The sequence below is a fragment of the Protopterus annectens genome, chromosome 3.part0, assembly GCF_019279795.1.
Source record: "Protopterus annectens isolate FY-2018-M chromosome 3.part0, PAN1.0, whole genome shotgun sequence".
NCBI classification, from domain to species: Eukaryota; Metazoa; Chordata; order Ceratodontiformes; family Protopteridae; genus Protopterus; species Protopterus annectens.
The window spans coordinates 1,617,707,654-1,617,724,354 of NC_056731.1; the positions used below are offsets into that span (position 1 = coordinate 1,617,707,654).

General features: G+C 44.3%; 1 protein-coding gene across 1 annotated transcript in view; it reads right to left on the reverse strand.

Annotated features, from left to right (window-relative positions):
* UBR5 (ubiquitin protein ligase E3 component n-recognin 5) overlaps window positions 1-16,701 on the reverse strand; it is a 3,965,620-nt gene that overhangs the window by 1,396,108 nt on the left and 2,552,811 nt on the right. The window contains exon 31 of the mRNA XM_044065648.1: window positions 14,197-14,343. Coding sequence (XP_043921583.1) covers window positions 14,197-14,343 — 147 coding nt within the window. The remainder of the gene's footprint in view (window positions 1-14,196; window positions 14,344-16,701) is intronic.

Genomic DNA, 16,701 nt, shown 5'->3' on the forward strand with positions numbered 1-16,701 from the left:
TGAAGCGTAGGTATTTCCTGCAAGATTCCCTTATTGGAATGTGCAGGTAAGCTTCCTTTAAGTCTAAGGAAGTGTTAGCATTTTGAATTTTGGGATTACCAAAAAGGTGTTTAGAATAGAGAGGTCCAGGATAGGAAGTCAGGAGCTGTCTTTTCTGGGCTCCAGGAAAAGTCTTGAATAAAAACCTTGTCCCCTTCCTTCTGCTGGGACAGGTTGAACAGCCCTGATACTCAGAAGAGAGAAAATGCTGTAGAGCCTCTGCCCACTGATTTGAGGGTAGGTCTGGCCAACCGTTTGGGGTTGGTAGGGTGTGGAAGTGGAATCTGTATCCTTGGGAAACTATATTCAAAACCCATTTGTCCTGAGCAATGAGTTCCCAGTTTTTTGCATGCAGGGCGAGCTTTCCTCCAAAGGGAGCAGGCAGTTGAGCAGGGCTTGGAAGGGTTAAGGTTAAGTCATTGTGCCATTTTTTTCCATAGGAGGGTGTCTTACTACTCCCTGCTTTGGAAGTGGGAGCCCCCCACTGTTTAGGCCTGTGCATAGCCGGAGACTGTAACCTAGATTGTCTGCTGTTCCTGGGTTTGGACTGAGAAGGCCTGGAAGAGGCTGGAAAGGACCAATTCTTTGAAGGCCAATGCCTACTAAATCTGGGAGGCTGTACTTGCAGGAAATCTTTAACAGTTTGTATAGATTTAGTTTTTTCCTCCATCTTTTTGAGGACTACTTCTGCTTTGTTGCCAAACAGGTAGTCTTGGTTTAAGGGAGCATCCAGTGATTTAGCTTTAACATCATCTGGCAAGTTTTGCTCCTTAAGCCAAGCATGTCTTTTAAGTACAGACCCAGTGACAGCAGCCCTGCAAGATGCTTCTAAAGAATCAAAACCACATTGCAAAGTAGGTTTACCAACTTGTTCTGCAGAATGCATTAAATCCTGTAATTCTTTGTGTTCAGCACAGTCAGGAATCAACATCATTTTCTATGTAAGTAACCCCATAATATGCTGCTGGTACATTAACATGTGAAACTGGAAATTTAAAGCCCTAATGGCCAAAGTAGTAGAAGTATATATCTTCTTACCCAATCTGTCCAAGGCTCTAGAATCTATATCAGAAGCGGTAGGATTTTTGGCAGCAGTAGCCTTAATGCCCTTTGGTCCTTGGGAAATGGTCTCCGGATCTGCAGTAGGATTCTTGAAGAGGAACTTGTGAGAGTCAGGTACTCTGTAATACCGGACAGGTTTTCTGGGAGCTGGAGGTAACATGTCTGGGGAAAGGCTAGATTCCAAGAAAGCATCATCTACAATGTCCAGAACAGGAAGGACAGCTAAAAGCCTGTGTTGAGGGAAAAGTAAGAATTCCCTAAGCCTCTTTTTGGAGTCAGAGTAATCCTGGCTTTCCCAGTGGAAATGCTCCCTAAGAGTGTGCAAGGTTTCACCAAAAGAAAAATCTTCTGGAGGGGAAGCAGAGGGAATTGAATCCTCTGCATCAGAATCCTCATAGGTAGATAAGGGCAAACCCTGGTAATCAGAAGAAACAGAAATATCAGATTTCTGATCAGAAGGAAAATCAGTTCTAGGTTTCTTAGAGGGTGAAGGCTGGCTTCCCCTAATTAAGGTCTTCAGCCATTCTAAGCATTAGTTTTTTAGGCATATGGGCATGAGCATGCGGTCTGGACGCTGATTTTCTAGACATAGGTAGAGTTTTAGGCCTGGATGAAGAAGATGACGTCGGTTTAAAAATGCAAGTCTGTAGGCCTGAATACATGCTCAGAAGCTGGTGCCTGCACAATGGCTCCAGACCCATCCAAGGTAGAGACATCCACAGGTTCCATAGTCAAAGAAGCATCTCGCAGCATACCACACTCCGAATGGGTCTAAGTAGAGGCCTGCAAACTTGAGGTAGCGGGTATCAGGAGCTGCGAAACCGCCCCCACTGAGTACCGGTGGACGGGCAACTAGCTTAACGGAAGCATCGTCTGCAGTTTTGGACCTATGGTGTCTGTCTGTCTTCATTCTTATGTTTTTTTCTGAATATCGGTAGTCGGATGGCTTACCGAAGCCATTTCTGGATAGTTATACCGAGTACCAAAATAATTTGCTGCCAATATAGCCCGACGATGAATAGTTTGGGGGTTGAAAAAGGCACAAAACCGACAGCGAGGGACGTCGTCGTCTGGGCCTAAGCAAGGAATGCAGTACGAATGAAAATCTTTATGAGGTATTTGCTTTCCACAGGTAATACAACTGTTAACTTTTACTGACATCGGTTAAGAGCAAGAAAAAGGGTCCCCAATGGGGTACTTAGCTTTTTTGAAGAGTTCGGTTCTGAAATTCGAAAATGAAAATTTCAGGAGTCGTCCGACCGGCATTTGCGAACTGCTTTGGGCACTGTGCAGCAAGAAAGACTGATGTAAAGGCGTCGGCTGCATGTTTTATACCTCTGTCGACCTGACGTCATGAAAGGAGAGAGAGCATCTGACGCAAAAATCCAAGACTTTGGTATTCAGGCCGGCTGAGGGCTACCTGCAGGCAGATAACCAAAGTGTGATGACTACAACAGTGAAACACGAAGAACATCTGTACTATGTTCTTTCATGTTTCACTGTTGGAGTCATCACACTTGGGTTGATTCCCAAAGCTGAAAAAAAGGGTGGAGGCAGTCAAGAAGACTGGGCGCTGGCTAGGATGCCTTGCAAGACTGCTGTGGCAAAACCTGCCCTGGATTTGGAGAAGATAGGCAGGTGGTAATGCTTGGTAAAGGTATTAAAAGAAATCCATGTTGCAGCCTCTAGGATGTCCCTGGTGAGGACCCCTCTGAGAAAAGCTGCAGAGGTGGAGGTTGCCCTGGTGGAATGCATCCTGACCCCCTTTGGGGGCGGTTTCCCATGCTGTTTGTAGCAGAAATGGATGCAGTGTGCTATCCATTTGGAGAGCATTTGTTTGGATATGGCCTTGCCCTCCGTCCCTGCTGCAAAGCTGACTAGGAAATGGTCAGTTTTTCGAAAAGATTTAGTCCTATCCAGATACAATCTGAGCTGTCTGTGCACATCTAGAGCATGCAGAATCCTTTCCCCCTTGTTTTGTGGGTTAGGGAAAAAAGGTGGGCAAATGAATGGATTGGTTGAAAGCCACACTGGACACCACTTTAGGCATGAAGGATAGGTTAGTCCTGAGGGAGACCCTGTCAGCATGGAAAATGATGAAGGGCTCCAGAGTCATGCATCTCTGTAGATCTGAAACTCTTCTAGATGAAGTGATGGCCAGAAGCAAGGCTGTTTTCCAAGAGAGGAATTTTAACTCTTCTGAAGCTGCAGGCTCAAAGGGGGGTAGGGTGAGCTTTTCCAAGTTAAGGTTCCAAGCTGGGGTAGGAGCTCTTCTGGGTGGCCTTAAATTGTTAGCCCCTCTTAGGAACTGTTTGATAAGAGGATGTGAGAAGAGAGGTGACTCTGCTGTAATCAGCAGTGATGGCAGAGGCCTGAATTTTAAAAGAAGAGAAGGATAGACCCTTGTGTAATAGGTCTGCTACGTAATCCAGGATGAGAGGTATGGAGGGCTGTGTTGTTTCAGCTCCCTTAGATTGCATCCAGGTGAAAAACCTTTTCCACTTGTCAGCATAGGATTTCCTAGTGCTGGGGTGTCTGGCCTCATGTACAACATCCAGGACTTGTTTATTTAGGCTGGCAGCTGGAGGAGAGGTCAGGGTCTGCAATTGTGGATGCATGAATTCTCCATTTTTCTGCATCAGCAGTGTTGGGATCTGAGGTAGGTGCCATTGTGGCAGGGGTGACAGGCTGCACAGAAGTGGGTACCAGTGCTACCATGGCCAGTCTGGGGCAATCAACACTGTTCTTGGTTTTTCAACCCTTACTTTGAGCAGTACCCTTGAAATGAGTGGTAGAGGGGGAAATGCATAGATCGAAGGGTTTACCCATTAGAATGATAGAGCATCCACTTTCCAGGCCTTGCTGTGAGGTTCCCTGGTCGAGACATTTGCTGAGCTAATGATTGGAGTGGGAGGCAAAGAGGTCCACCTTCGGGGTGCCCCATTTCTGGGTTACAAGGTTGAAGGTTCTGTGGTCTAGCTGCCACTCGTGTGGGTCTAGCAGGTTTCTGCTTAAGTTGTCTCCCAGAGAGTTTAGGGAGCCTGGCAGGAATTGTGCTAGCAGGTGTATTTTGCATGGCTGAGATAGTGTACCAAAGGTCATGGCGAGCCTGCAGAGAGGATAAGAGCGAGTCCCTTCCTGCTTGTTGATATACCACATCACTGTGGTGTTGTCCGTTTTGATCACTAGAGGCCGCAGGGAGACTATGGGTACGAAAGCTGTCAGGCCGTGATGAACTGCAAGCATCTCTTTTTGGTTGATGTGCAGATGCATTTGATTTGGACTCCAATGGCCCTGAATGCATCTGCCATCCAGGTGTGCACCCCAGGCATAGTCTGATGAGTCTGTGATGAGGGTCTGGGTAGCATGGGGTTGTGAGAAGGGAAGTCCCTTGTGGCTACATGCTGCTGCCCACCAAAGAAAACCTTTCCTTAGACAGGGGTATCATAGGTATGATGGTTTCCAGGTCTTGAGAGTGTTGACACCAAAGGCTTTTTGGGTACCATTGTAGTTTCCTCATATGCAGTCTGGCATATGGAATGAGTAGCATGCAGGAGGCCATGAACCCTAGAGCCTGCAGGATTTTCCTTGCGGATAACTAGGTTCTGGTTGCTAGTTGAGAGAAGCAGCCTGTCAGGTAGGCTTGTTCTTCTGGAGTAAGGAATGCCATCTGGGATGCTGTGTCCAGCCTTGCTCCCAGGAATACAATTGTTTGTGTGGGGACTAGTTTTAATTTCTTTTCATTGACAGTATACCCCACGGAGGTCAGTAGGTCCTTTACAAAGGTCAGGTGCTGTAACAGATTTTCCTAACTGACTGCCCGAATCAGGCAATAGTCTAAGTAGGGGTAAATTTGAACATTTCTTTGTCTGCAAAAAACAATGGCAGGAGCCAGGCATTTTGTGAAAACTCTGGGAGCAGTGGATAAGCCAAAGGGAAGCGCAGAGAACTGAAAGTGAATAGATCCTGCCCTGAAACGTAGATATTTCCTGCAAGATTCCCTGACTGGGATGTGTAGGTAGGCCTCTTTTAGGTCTAGGATGGCTAACCAAGCATCCTTGGAAAGCATAAGAAGAAGGTGCTGGAGGGTGAGCATTTTGAATTTTGGTATCACCAGAAAAGAATGGATAGAGCGAGGATTGGGTGCCAGGTGCCCTCTTTTCAGGGTACCATGAAGAGTCTGGAATAGAAACCTTGTCCTATCTGTTCTGCAGGAAGATGCTGTATTGCCCTCACGGAGAGCAGGGAATGGACTTGCTTTTTGGCCTCTGCCCACTGGTTTGGAGGAAGATCTGAGAACCCTTTTGGGGTTGGCAGAGTGTGAAAATAAAATCTGTAACCCTGGGACACTACATTGAGGACCCATCGGTCGTTGGTAATAGAGGCCCAGTTGTTTGCATGGAAGGAGAGTTTTCCTCCTAGGGGCACAAGCAGGTGGGGAGAGGTAAGGGGTGGAGGTGTAAAGTCATTGTGAGTTCCTACCATAAGGGGGTGGCTTAGCTCTCCCTGTTTTTGAAGAGTAGGAACTCCATTGCTTAGATCTCTGCATTACCTGGGACTGCTGTCTGGGGCGTTTGCTTCTCCTGGGTCTTGGCTGAGCTGGTCTGGAGGGGGGCCAGAAAAGACCAGTGCTTGGAGGGGCAATGCCTACTGAACCTCGGAGGCTGGACCTGTAAAAATTCTTTAACTGACTACATAGATTTAGCTTTTTCTTCCATCTTTTCTAAGACCACTTCTGCCTTGGTGCCAAACAAATTGTCTTTGTTCAATGGTGCGCCCAATACTTTTGGTTTAACATGGTCTGGCAAGGTCTGTTCCTTAAGCCAAGCATGCCTTCTAAGGACAGAACCAGTGACTGCTGTCCTGCAAGATGCTTCTAGGGCGTCAAAGCCACATTGCAAGGTGTGCTTAGTAACTTGGCTTGCAGAATGCATAATTTCTTGTAATTCTTTATTTTCTGCCCAAGCAGAAAAGGAAGATATTTTTTGTTTGAGGAGTTCCATGGTATGCTGCTGATATTTCAGCACGTGGAACTGACAATTTAGTGCTCTAACAGCAAGAGTTGCAGAGGTGTATACTTTTTACCCCATCTGTCTAAAGCTCGGGAATCCCTGTCTGAGGGGGTGGGATTCTTACCTGAGGTTGTTTTAATTCCTTTAGGTCCTTAGGAGATGACCTCTGGATCAGCAGTAGGATTTTTGAAAAGGAATTTGCGAGAGTCAGGGACTCTGTAGTGCCTGTTAGGTTTCCTGGGAGCAGGAGGAAGGGTGTCAGGAGTCAAACTGGATTCCATAAAAACATCGTCCACAACATCCAGGACAGGAGGAATGGCTAAAGGTCTGTGCTGTGGTAAATCTAAGAATTACCCGAGTCTCTTTTTTGACTGAGGATAGTCCTAACATTCCCATTGGAAATGCTCCTTAAAGTATGTAGTGTTTCACCAAATGAAAAATCCTCGGGAGGAGAGACAGAAGGAATGGATTCCTCTGCATCAGAATCCTCATAAGCAGAGAGGGGTTGCATGCCTTCAGATTCAGAAACCTCAGAGTCATTGGACTCCTGTTCAGATAAAACTATTGGGGATAAGTCTCTCTCTTTTGGAAGGGGTAGCCTGGCTTCTTATAATAAGGTCTTCCGCCATTTTAAGCATTTGGGATTGAGGCATGGAAGCAGGTGCCTGAGCTTGGGTCATTGGCTTTTTAGGCGTAGTTCATACCCTTGGTCTTAGAAACTTGGTCATTTTAGAAAGAACTGAGGATGCGAAAGAAGTCGTCGGTTTGTGTCGAATCTTGATAGTGCGAAGAACTTCCTCAGAAGCCAGTGCCTGCTCAGTGGCTCTGGACCCATACAAGGTAGAGACATCCACAGGCTCCTTCGTTGAAGAGGAGTCTCGCGGCATTCCGGACTCCGAACAGGTCTCGGTAGCGGCCTGCAAATCCACAGAAGCGGGCATCAGGGGCTGCAAAAGTGCCTCACTGAGGACCAGAGAACTGACAACTAGCTTAACGGAAGCATTGTCAGCAGTTTTGGACCTATGCGGTCAGTCTCTGTCTTTATCCTTACTTTTTTTTCAGAAGATCGATAGTCGGATGGCTTACCGAAGCCATATCGGAATACGATGACTGACAGCGAAAATATTTATCTACAATAAAGGCCTGGAGATGTATAGCTCTGCCACTGAACAAAACACAAAAGCACCAGTGAGGGACGTCGTGGTCTGGGCTTAAACAGGTGATGCAGTAAGAATGAAGTCTCGGTGTGGTATTTGCTTTCCACCGGCAATACAATTGTTAACTTTTTCTGACATTGGTTAGAGCAAGAAAAAAAGGATCCTCAACAGGGTACTTAGCTTTAGAAGACTTCAACTTCAGGTAGCGGCCGACCTGCACTCGGGCGAACTGCTTCTGCTTCGGGCTCCTCTGCAAGAAAGACTAGTGTAATGGCGTCAACTGCCCAATTTTATACCACTGACAACTTGACATCAGTCCTGGAGCAACAGTAACTGATGCAGAAATACTAAGCCTCTGGTATTCAAGCTGACTGAGGGCTACCCCTGGCAGGATAACCCAAGTGTGATGACTGCAATAGTGAAACACGAAGACCATGAGAGATAAAGTGGTGTCTCTCACCTCTAGTAGTAGGTGGTTGGTGTTGGCAGTTAGGAGTCAGTCTAGATATGGAAACACCTGGAATCCTAGACATCTCAGATGAGCCCTCACTACTACTGGTGAACACTTTGGGGGCTGTAGGGAGACCAAAGGGCAGTTCTCTGAACTCAATGGCTGGCTCCCAGCCAGAAGCGCAGGTGACTCCTGGATGGTCTATCCATTTTTGATAGAATGCATCCTGGAGGTCTATACAGCACATCCAATTGTCTTTTCCCAAAAAAGGAAGAATCGACTGCAGTGTCACCATCACGAACTTGGCCTTTTTAAATGATTTCCAAGAAATAACAGAAGCTGTTAGAGGTTTCCAAAATTGATCCTATAATTGATTTTTAGTGTTTTTAGACATTCAATGATGGATTTTAGGATGTAATTGTTTGTGTGATGTCATAATTAGTTTTAAAATGTGACTGAGGGATGTACTGGGAAAGACATTATTTAACTCAGATGGAAGATGAATGCTGTGTTAAAGTCTGGTGAAACCTTCTTTGAAACGTGAAAGCGCTCACTATTTGGATTTTGTCTATATATTAAACTCTTTCAATGAGCTGTGTGGTGTTGCCTCTTCTGTTATTTCTTGGATCTACATTGTTATTTCTTGGATCTACATTGTTATTTCTAAGAGGCGCTTTTATCCAGGACTGCTTTTGTTTTAGCATGTTTTAAATTACTTGCTTAATTTGCTGACATCCAAAATTGGTCTCCAGTCCCCTGTTACTTTTTGGTACTAAAAAGAATCTCGAGTAAATTCCAGATCCTATTTGGTCTGCAGGGACGTTTTGGATGACTTTTGTCTAGCAACTTCTGAATTTCTAAGCTTGCTTGATCCCTTTGACTGGGTGGAATGTCTGGGATTTTGTTTATTTTTGGTATGGGAAGAGAAAAGGGTATAGAGTAGCCTCTGGATATGATTTTTGTACCGACTTATCTCTTACTTCCAGCAAGGCTTCTGGGTACAAAGATAAGCATACCCCAACTGCCTCCAGAGTTGGACAGATTGGCCTCCTTTCAGGAGCGGTGAAAGGGCCTGCCATGGAACAAAACCCTGTCGCCCTGATTTTGTGGACCCCCTCTGCTGCGTGGGCGGTGACTTCCATTAGTATTTCCCCCTCTGCCACTGGGGGAAGAATGACGTGTGTCCTGGAAATGTCTCTGGGATTTCCGGAACCACATCTTTCCCACTTCTGGCCTTTAGGATAAGGTCTTGAAGGTATAGAAAAACGGACTTCTAAGGCAGAGTCCTTCCTTCTTGCTCACGCCTGGTTAGCATCTCCTTAACCTTTGGCCCAAAAAAGGATGAGCCGTCAAATGAGGCACTAATAAAAGAAGACTTGAAGGGTTCTGCAAAGTCACAAACTCATCCAGGAATGTCTCTGTATGGAAATTCCTGAACCCTCTGACCTACTCGCTCCATCTGCTGCGTAGGAAATGAGCCTCCTAAAGGAGTTAACAATGGAATTTAAGGTGGAAAGCTGGGAGGATACCTTGTCTGAGACCCCTGCAGCTACTGTACCTTGAAGAGTATCTCCTAGCTCCTTCAGGAGATCTCTTTGTAGCCTTGTAAAATGCGTCCGGTAATTCAGTGCTCTGAGGGTAAACGTAATTGAAGAGAACATGCACTCCCCATATCTATCCATCATACGAGAGTCTTTATTCAGAGGATGGACAGATGAGGATGTTTCTGAATGCTCCTTCTTGGTGGCTGCTGCCATCACCATGGCATCTACAGGGATACCTTTAGTTAAAAATTCCTTGTCTGCAGGGGCTGTAATAAATTTATTTGGCCTCCTAGGGACAGGCTCCACTGCATCTGGAGACTCCCAAGCCTTTCGACTAACTAATTATATAAGCTTGTTGAAAGGCTGAGACACCCAAGTGGCTGAAGGGCGAGACCCAAAGGCCTTCAGGTAAACAGACTCCTCATAAGAAGGGTTGATGGGCTTCCAGTTGCCTCTCTGTTTAAGGATTTCTAGAATGTCTGCAAAGGAAACATCCTCAGAGGGCGATCTTGGAGACCATTCCGACTCATCGAAGTCTGTGTCCGAGGTGACTGACTCCTTCGGGGATTCCAGGTGCTGCTTCTTGCACAGCCTTTGCCAAGGGACCTATTCAGAAGCATATTCTAGGGAGGTTTTGGAAGAGAGGGGTTCACCCGATGGGGTACCTTGAGGCCTGGGGTCTCTGGTGGTCTGTGGATGGTGTGGTGCAGACACAGATGCCGGCGCTTTAGGGAGAGGGATGTTGGATCCTCTGAGTGGAGCTGCCTGGGGGGATAGCACACTCATCATCAGCTCGAAAGCTTCCCCTTCCCTGATCAGATTATCCCTCTGGCTCTGAAGAGCCAGAGGAAATCACTGGTACCAAGGGGGTTGGCTCCGAAGCCAATGTAGTTGCCAAGCTCACCAGCGCAGAAGCCTCAAGAGGCAAGCTCTGATCCGACAAATGACGGATCTGACTCACCTCCCAGGACCTGGCCAGAGTGTGACGGCTCCTAGACTCCTTGGACAGCCTCGAGGATGTCGGAGCAGTGGTTGGTGCCGAATATAATGGGGTGGTTCTCAACACTGATGGTTCCCCAACAGTGGGGGTTCAAAGCATTCCAGCTCCGAGGTCCAGGTGTGCTCGGAGGAGGAATTAAAGTCAATGGAGTAGTCTTGTCTGGCTCCGAATCCCTATGGGTAGGAGCCGAAAGATGTTTGGCCAGCGCTGGTGTCTTCAGAAGCCTACGCACCACCCTATCCACATCACTGTCCGAAAGACTCCTGCAGGACCTAGAGGAAACGGTGGGAGATCTGACTGGCTGTAAAATTGGACTTCTTAGAATATGACTAACCAGTTCCAATTCCTGGGACCAGTTCCTAATTTCAAATTCCATAGTCACCGATACCTCTGGAGCCAATGGAACAGCCTTTGTTGGTTCCGAAGTGGTCGGTGCCGAAGGTATGATTTTGCTCACTTTTTTTAGCTGGTTCCGATTGTCCCAAAGAGGGAGAGGATTTTTTAGCTGTATCAGATTTTGCTGAAAAGGATTCCTTAGATGCGGACATGCTTGGTCCTTCTTCCAATGTTTCCTGAAAGGAAGACCTTCAGCAATCCTCTAACAATCAGCTTGTTCTTACGCTCCTGGAACTGAAATGAACTGAAAGAATGACAAATTGAGCATGATTCCTGTAAATGAACATCTGCTCCCAAACAATAGACACAAATAGTGTGAGAATATGTAAAGGACATTTTTTGACTGCACATACTGCACTTTGTAAAACCTGAAGGTTTCAACTCCTTGTGCTCTTTAGACATGTTACTACAAACTAAACAAGCAACACACACTGAAGAGCAAAACAACTGCTACAATACTACTAGGAGAGCTAAATGTCTGAAACAAACTTTTTTTTTTTAAACTGAACAAACGCTATAAGTATAAGGTTGCCCTCTAACTAAATACGGGCTGCGACAGCTCTCTAACTTAAACAGGCTGATGCCCTTATTAAAGAAAAAAAAACAAACACTAAGCAAATACACACAGGAAGAAGACTGCCCTTTAACTACAATGGGCATTGTTAGCCGGGACAGGGGATAACAAGGCCAAATGGAACGACTGGCCAACAACACACAGCAAAAGAACAAAATTGTCTAAATATAACACTTAGAGAAAGAACTACTATAAGAAAAATAAAAACTATAAAAACTTAAGAAATATAAGGAATATCAAGAGAAAAATTGGTATAAAGCTGTTCACTTAGCCAGAGCCAAGATGGAAGACTGTGATCTGTTTAGCGGCAAATGAGATCTGGGGAGTTGCACTGGAGCATGAAAGGATAGGGATACAGCCACAAGCCAGTGAAGACCTTGAGCTTTAGTAAGTGGCCGAGTTGGAAACTGGCAAAGGTTCAGAACCCAACCAGTAAGAAGGAAGACAACATAATACTGTGTATTTGACAGATTCCATAGTTTTCCGTTTGTTCTCTATTTTTTTTAATAATCTGCAAGATGGGGAAACCAAAGTCCAACTCCTCAATTAAAGTGTGTTAAGAAGTTAAGACTTCACATCCTCAGACAGGAACGGGATCTTCAATCATGAATGTTTTTAGGATAATTCACCCTGTTTATAGTTGCTATGGATGCTGCATCCCACAGCAATGCACCCACATCTTAAAGCATTCTCAATATTTCTGGGCTTGGCTAATCATAGCAGTCTACAGAGTTTTATCTTACACTCCCCAACAACTATACAAGACAACTATACAAGAGGTGTATAACATACTAACAATACTTCAAATTGTAGATATAAACATTTTAGTTCCTGAAGGCCATGACTGCTGAAATATATACTTTCTCAAACCTGTCAAGCAATTTGCTTTCCTCATCACTTAGAAGAGTATTCTACCCTGGAGTCGGTCTGCTTCTTTAGCAATTTCCATGAACACTGTACCTGTATCTGAAATGGGGAATCTTATACAGAAACTTGGGTGATCCTGAACCAAATAAAATCCATCAGGTCTTTTGGAGATGAAGTTTTTTAACCTAGTTACAATGATACCGCTTCAAAAACATCCAAAAAGAGCTTCATGGACAGAAGGGATAGCTGTTGGTTTAAAGAGCCCCAGTATTTGTTGTAGGTTGCAAAGGCTTCTAGATACTGCCACTTGGTGTTGTCGCATGACTGTGTGCTCTCAAATGACACGGCCTGTGGTGGAGAATCAGAGGCCACAGAGGATTCTCAATCTATGCCAAAGCCTAGAAAAGAGAGGAGATGTGACCTGTAGTCCAGATCCTCCCTTTCAGAGCCAGCAGATACAGATTCTCTTCTAGTGGATAACTCCTCCTCTTCTATGGGAAGGGGGTGGGGGGACTCGAGACTTAGATGGCTGCTGTTTTGAATCTGTCTGCCGACTACAGAAAAACTGGTGAAAACCTTGAGGCAACCCAGTCCCAATCCCAGAACACAGGCTGGCAGGGGTCACTGGCAGGGGAAGGACCTGCCAAAAGGCAGCTACCTAGGTATAAATGCATATTAGGTGCAAGTGCTGGTATCTTATGCAGACAGGCAGACACTGGAATTATGGAATGGAGGGGGTCCCAGTTTTCACAGTTCAGGTTGTGGACATCATTATGACAATAACTTTGGGTATTCTGCTGTTCCATCATTAACAATCAGATTATGTTCTAAAGTGGATGCTAGTGGTTGATATTTGAAGAGGAGCATGGACCTGGTCTTCAGTCCAGTGGGCCTTGCTAGGTTCCACACATGTGAAAGCTTCCAGAAGGGTGACATCAAAAGTTATGGGTGTAGATGACATCAGAACTGGGGGCTGGTTAAGTGTTTACAAGCAGCTATTGCCCTTGGACACAATGGTCTTTAATAAACCTGTAAGTTCAAGGGTCTACCCTTTCCTTCTCTGTAAGGGCGTGTTTTTTACATTTATTTATTTATTTAACATTTGTTTACTGGGAAAGTCCAACTTGGAACAAAGGCAATTTTCAGTGGAGGCCCGGGATGAAACACTCTAGACGCATATCTTTGTAACATGGGAGGAAAACGGAGCACCCGGAGGAAACCCACATGAACGCAGGGAGGACACGCAGACTCTGCACAGAAGGTACCTCAGCTGAGAATCGAACTGGAAAATCTCTTGCTGTGAGATGACTCTACCACTGCGTCATTTTTAAGTAGATGTCCACTCTATCTATTGCTTTGTGTCTGAAGACACGGGAGATCATTTTAACAGGGTAAACATGGTATACTGGAAGGGTTTCCTGCTTTTTCCTTATAGTCCTTAGACAAAATTCCTGGCAAATACTACAGCTAGTAATGCAATGTTCTGGACTGACACAAAAAATGCACTGGATGTGGACACCCTTATGAAGTATTTAACATCTACAAGCACATCTATTAGCTTTCTTAAGAGCAGACATTCCTTACAACTTTGTATCCTGAAGTAAATCCCCTGCAGCACCTGCTAACAAACAATAATCATAAAGCTAGCGGATGAAAGAGTCCCCCCAACAGTGTACTTATTTGATAATGCTCCTTGGTCATAGGCCTGGACAGATGCCGGGCTGTGATGCACACATGCTGTAAACTTGTGTGCAGCAAGAAATAACCAAAGATGACACAAACGGACCGCAGTTATACATTAGGTAAGTGAAGACATCTGAAGTAAAGTGAGGTAAAGCTCAACCATGGCAGAAGGGTGTTTCATCTCTCTCAAAGTCAGGCCGGATATTAACAGCAGAAATACGTACAAGATGTGACTCATGAGTGAGCTACAAAACATTTTCTACTTCCCAAAGGAGGAAACCTTCAAATTCAGTAAGAGCAAGAGGACTACACAACTGTGCAGAATAAAGAAAAAAGTTGGAAAGCAACTCAAGAGTCTGGGCACAAAAAAAACTCATTATTTAAGTTACACAGAAAACATAAGCCACTTGCCTGCTATTTGGCATAGTCACAAGGTTTGTAGTAGTCAGAAGGCGATACAGAAGATCAAGGCGTGCTGATTTCTGTCCAGCAATTAATGTTTTACATTTACATTTTTCCCAGCAGTCACAGTAGGCAGTTGGAGATGTGCGTTTAAGCCTGAAAAAGAAATTAAAAAAGCATTAATATTTACACACACTACTTATAAGAACGTGTGTGTGTGTGTGTGCATGTGTGTGTGTGTGTGTGTGTGTGTGTGTGTGCACGTGCAGTTAATACTGAAGTTCAAATAGCTGAGGATGTCAGCTGAATAAATACATTTCTGAAAACAAAGTAATTTTAAATGTGGTTATCATTCCTTTATGTAAGAAGCAGTTAAGCTGGAGGAAGCTTTGCAGAATTACTCAAAATCTTTCCATGATGAAAATAAACAAGGGCACGGTGAAACTGATCACTTTTCGGGTTATATTCTCTGCATAACCTCACTTCTCATTCAAAAACCACAGGAATGCAACAGAGGCAAAGACAATGACAATCTTGTCAAAATAATAAAAGTTCAGCAAGGGAGCTTGCAGACTGGCAAGTAAGTTAAGAGTTGTCACTGTCCTGCATTTGTCTATTTTAACGAAAGCTGAAATACAGAAGAAATCCAAAAGAAAGGAGAGAAAAATGTAGCCATGAATCCAAATCACCACATTAAATAAGGATGTACAGGCTAGTGGCCTTACAATGCATTAACAGCCCCCTGTTGAAATGTCGGCACTCAAAATTCTGAGTGCTGAAAAGCTTAAAAAAAAAAAAGGTTGAAAACCTGGAGAAGAGCAAATCTCGAAAATTGCTTTTCTCCTAAAACTGGGGGGGGGGGGTGACACCCCCCACCCTGCCCCCAAATTTATATATACCAACTCTGAGAAAACAATTCCTCGGAGAAAAGGGAATACTCCATGAAATGACATTTCAGGTTTAGTATACTCAAGTCCATTCTTTTGGTCATCCAGTCTCAGTGTTTTAGGATTTGCTCTGATGAGTCACAATATTGTAAATGCTTACTGTTAACAGATTTACGCAGGGCTGAGATGAAGGCCTGCATGAAAAATCATAGCAAAAGTTTGGGCAGGGGTAAATGGACTGAACACTCACCAAACAGCAAGTAAAGAAGAAATTCAAGAGGCTCAGAGAATATAACAGAGGGTCTGAAAAGATGCCTCCAAGGGTGCTAACAGAGTTGGCAGTGGTATTTGCAGACCACTTACAACAGAAACCATGCACCAAGACTGCAGGCTGGGAAAGCTAATTCCCTCATACAACAGCAGATCTAAGAGGACACCAGACAGTTGCAAGTCTTTTGAAGTCTACCAGTCCCTCGTACATTCTGGTTAAGAGCAAAGCAAATAATTGTTCACTGAAGGACAATGGAGTTCTTGAATGACAGTTCCACGGGTAAATGAATAAAAGCATCGTTTAACAAATTACAGGTTTTACCAATCCAGCCTTAGACATTTTTATAACTCTATGAAAAAGTCACAAAAATCTCACCACGTCAATGGATGAAACCAATTCCTAGTACAAAACGTTGGGGAAGCAACGTAAAAGCGCTCATACTTCATTAAACTCAAATTATCTTTTAAATGCCATGTCTACCGCCTCCTTGGTTTTGCCTTTTGATTTTTATAACTGTTACCAAGAGCACAGATATTGATCAACTTGCAGATTTTGCATAAAGACTTCAGTAGGGATTTCAACAATATACATACCTATTAGGCAGGGATCCAAATGGTGAAGCACCACTTCTACTTAAAGAGGATAACACAGATCTGTCCTAACTTTGAACAGGAAGATCTATCTGCACATTAAGCACTGCTCTCTGGATTCTGACAGATGAAATTTTACTTAAAGGACATGATAACCCCCAAAAGAACTCTCTCTCCGTAGATCAAACTCATTCCTTTGACCTTGCTGGCTATTCCATCCTTCTCAAGAAAATGACAGAAACTGGAGTAAAGACTGGACATTCACACTACCTTGCTGCTTTGGCAGACACAGCAGTCAGTTTGGTTAAGTGCTGCAAACCCACAACTCAACCTCTTAGAGTAAGAAAGCTGGACAAAGCCATCAATAAAAGGACAAAGACCCAAAAATAGTTACAATTTTTAAATATCGTTCTTACAGACTTAGAATTTTGATAGAATAACAGATTTAGTATTAGCATGAATTCTCTGAATGGTATGAAGTCTTAAACTCAAATGGCTATTGTTATTTTCTAATGTCAGTCTTTAATGATTTCCAATAATTTGCCAGAAAACCATAATTTTATGAAAAACGGATAAAAAATATGAGGCAAAAATCTGGACATTCTGTGAAAATCTGTACAGCTGAAGTTATGTGCAAACCTCAATTTGTCTTTGTAAGCTTGGAGGGCTAGTCCCACTCTCCTAATGGTTTTCTAGCGAAAACCCTGACAAATCATAGAATTAGGAAACTGTGTTACAGATATAAATGGTATAAACACCAAGAACC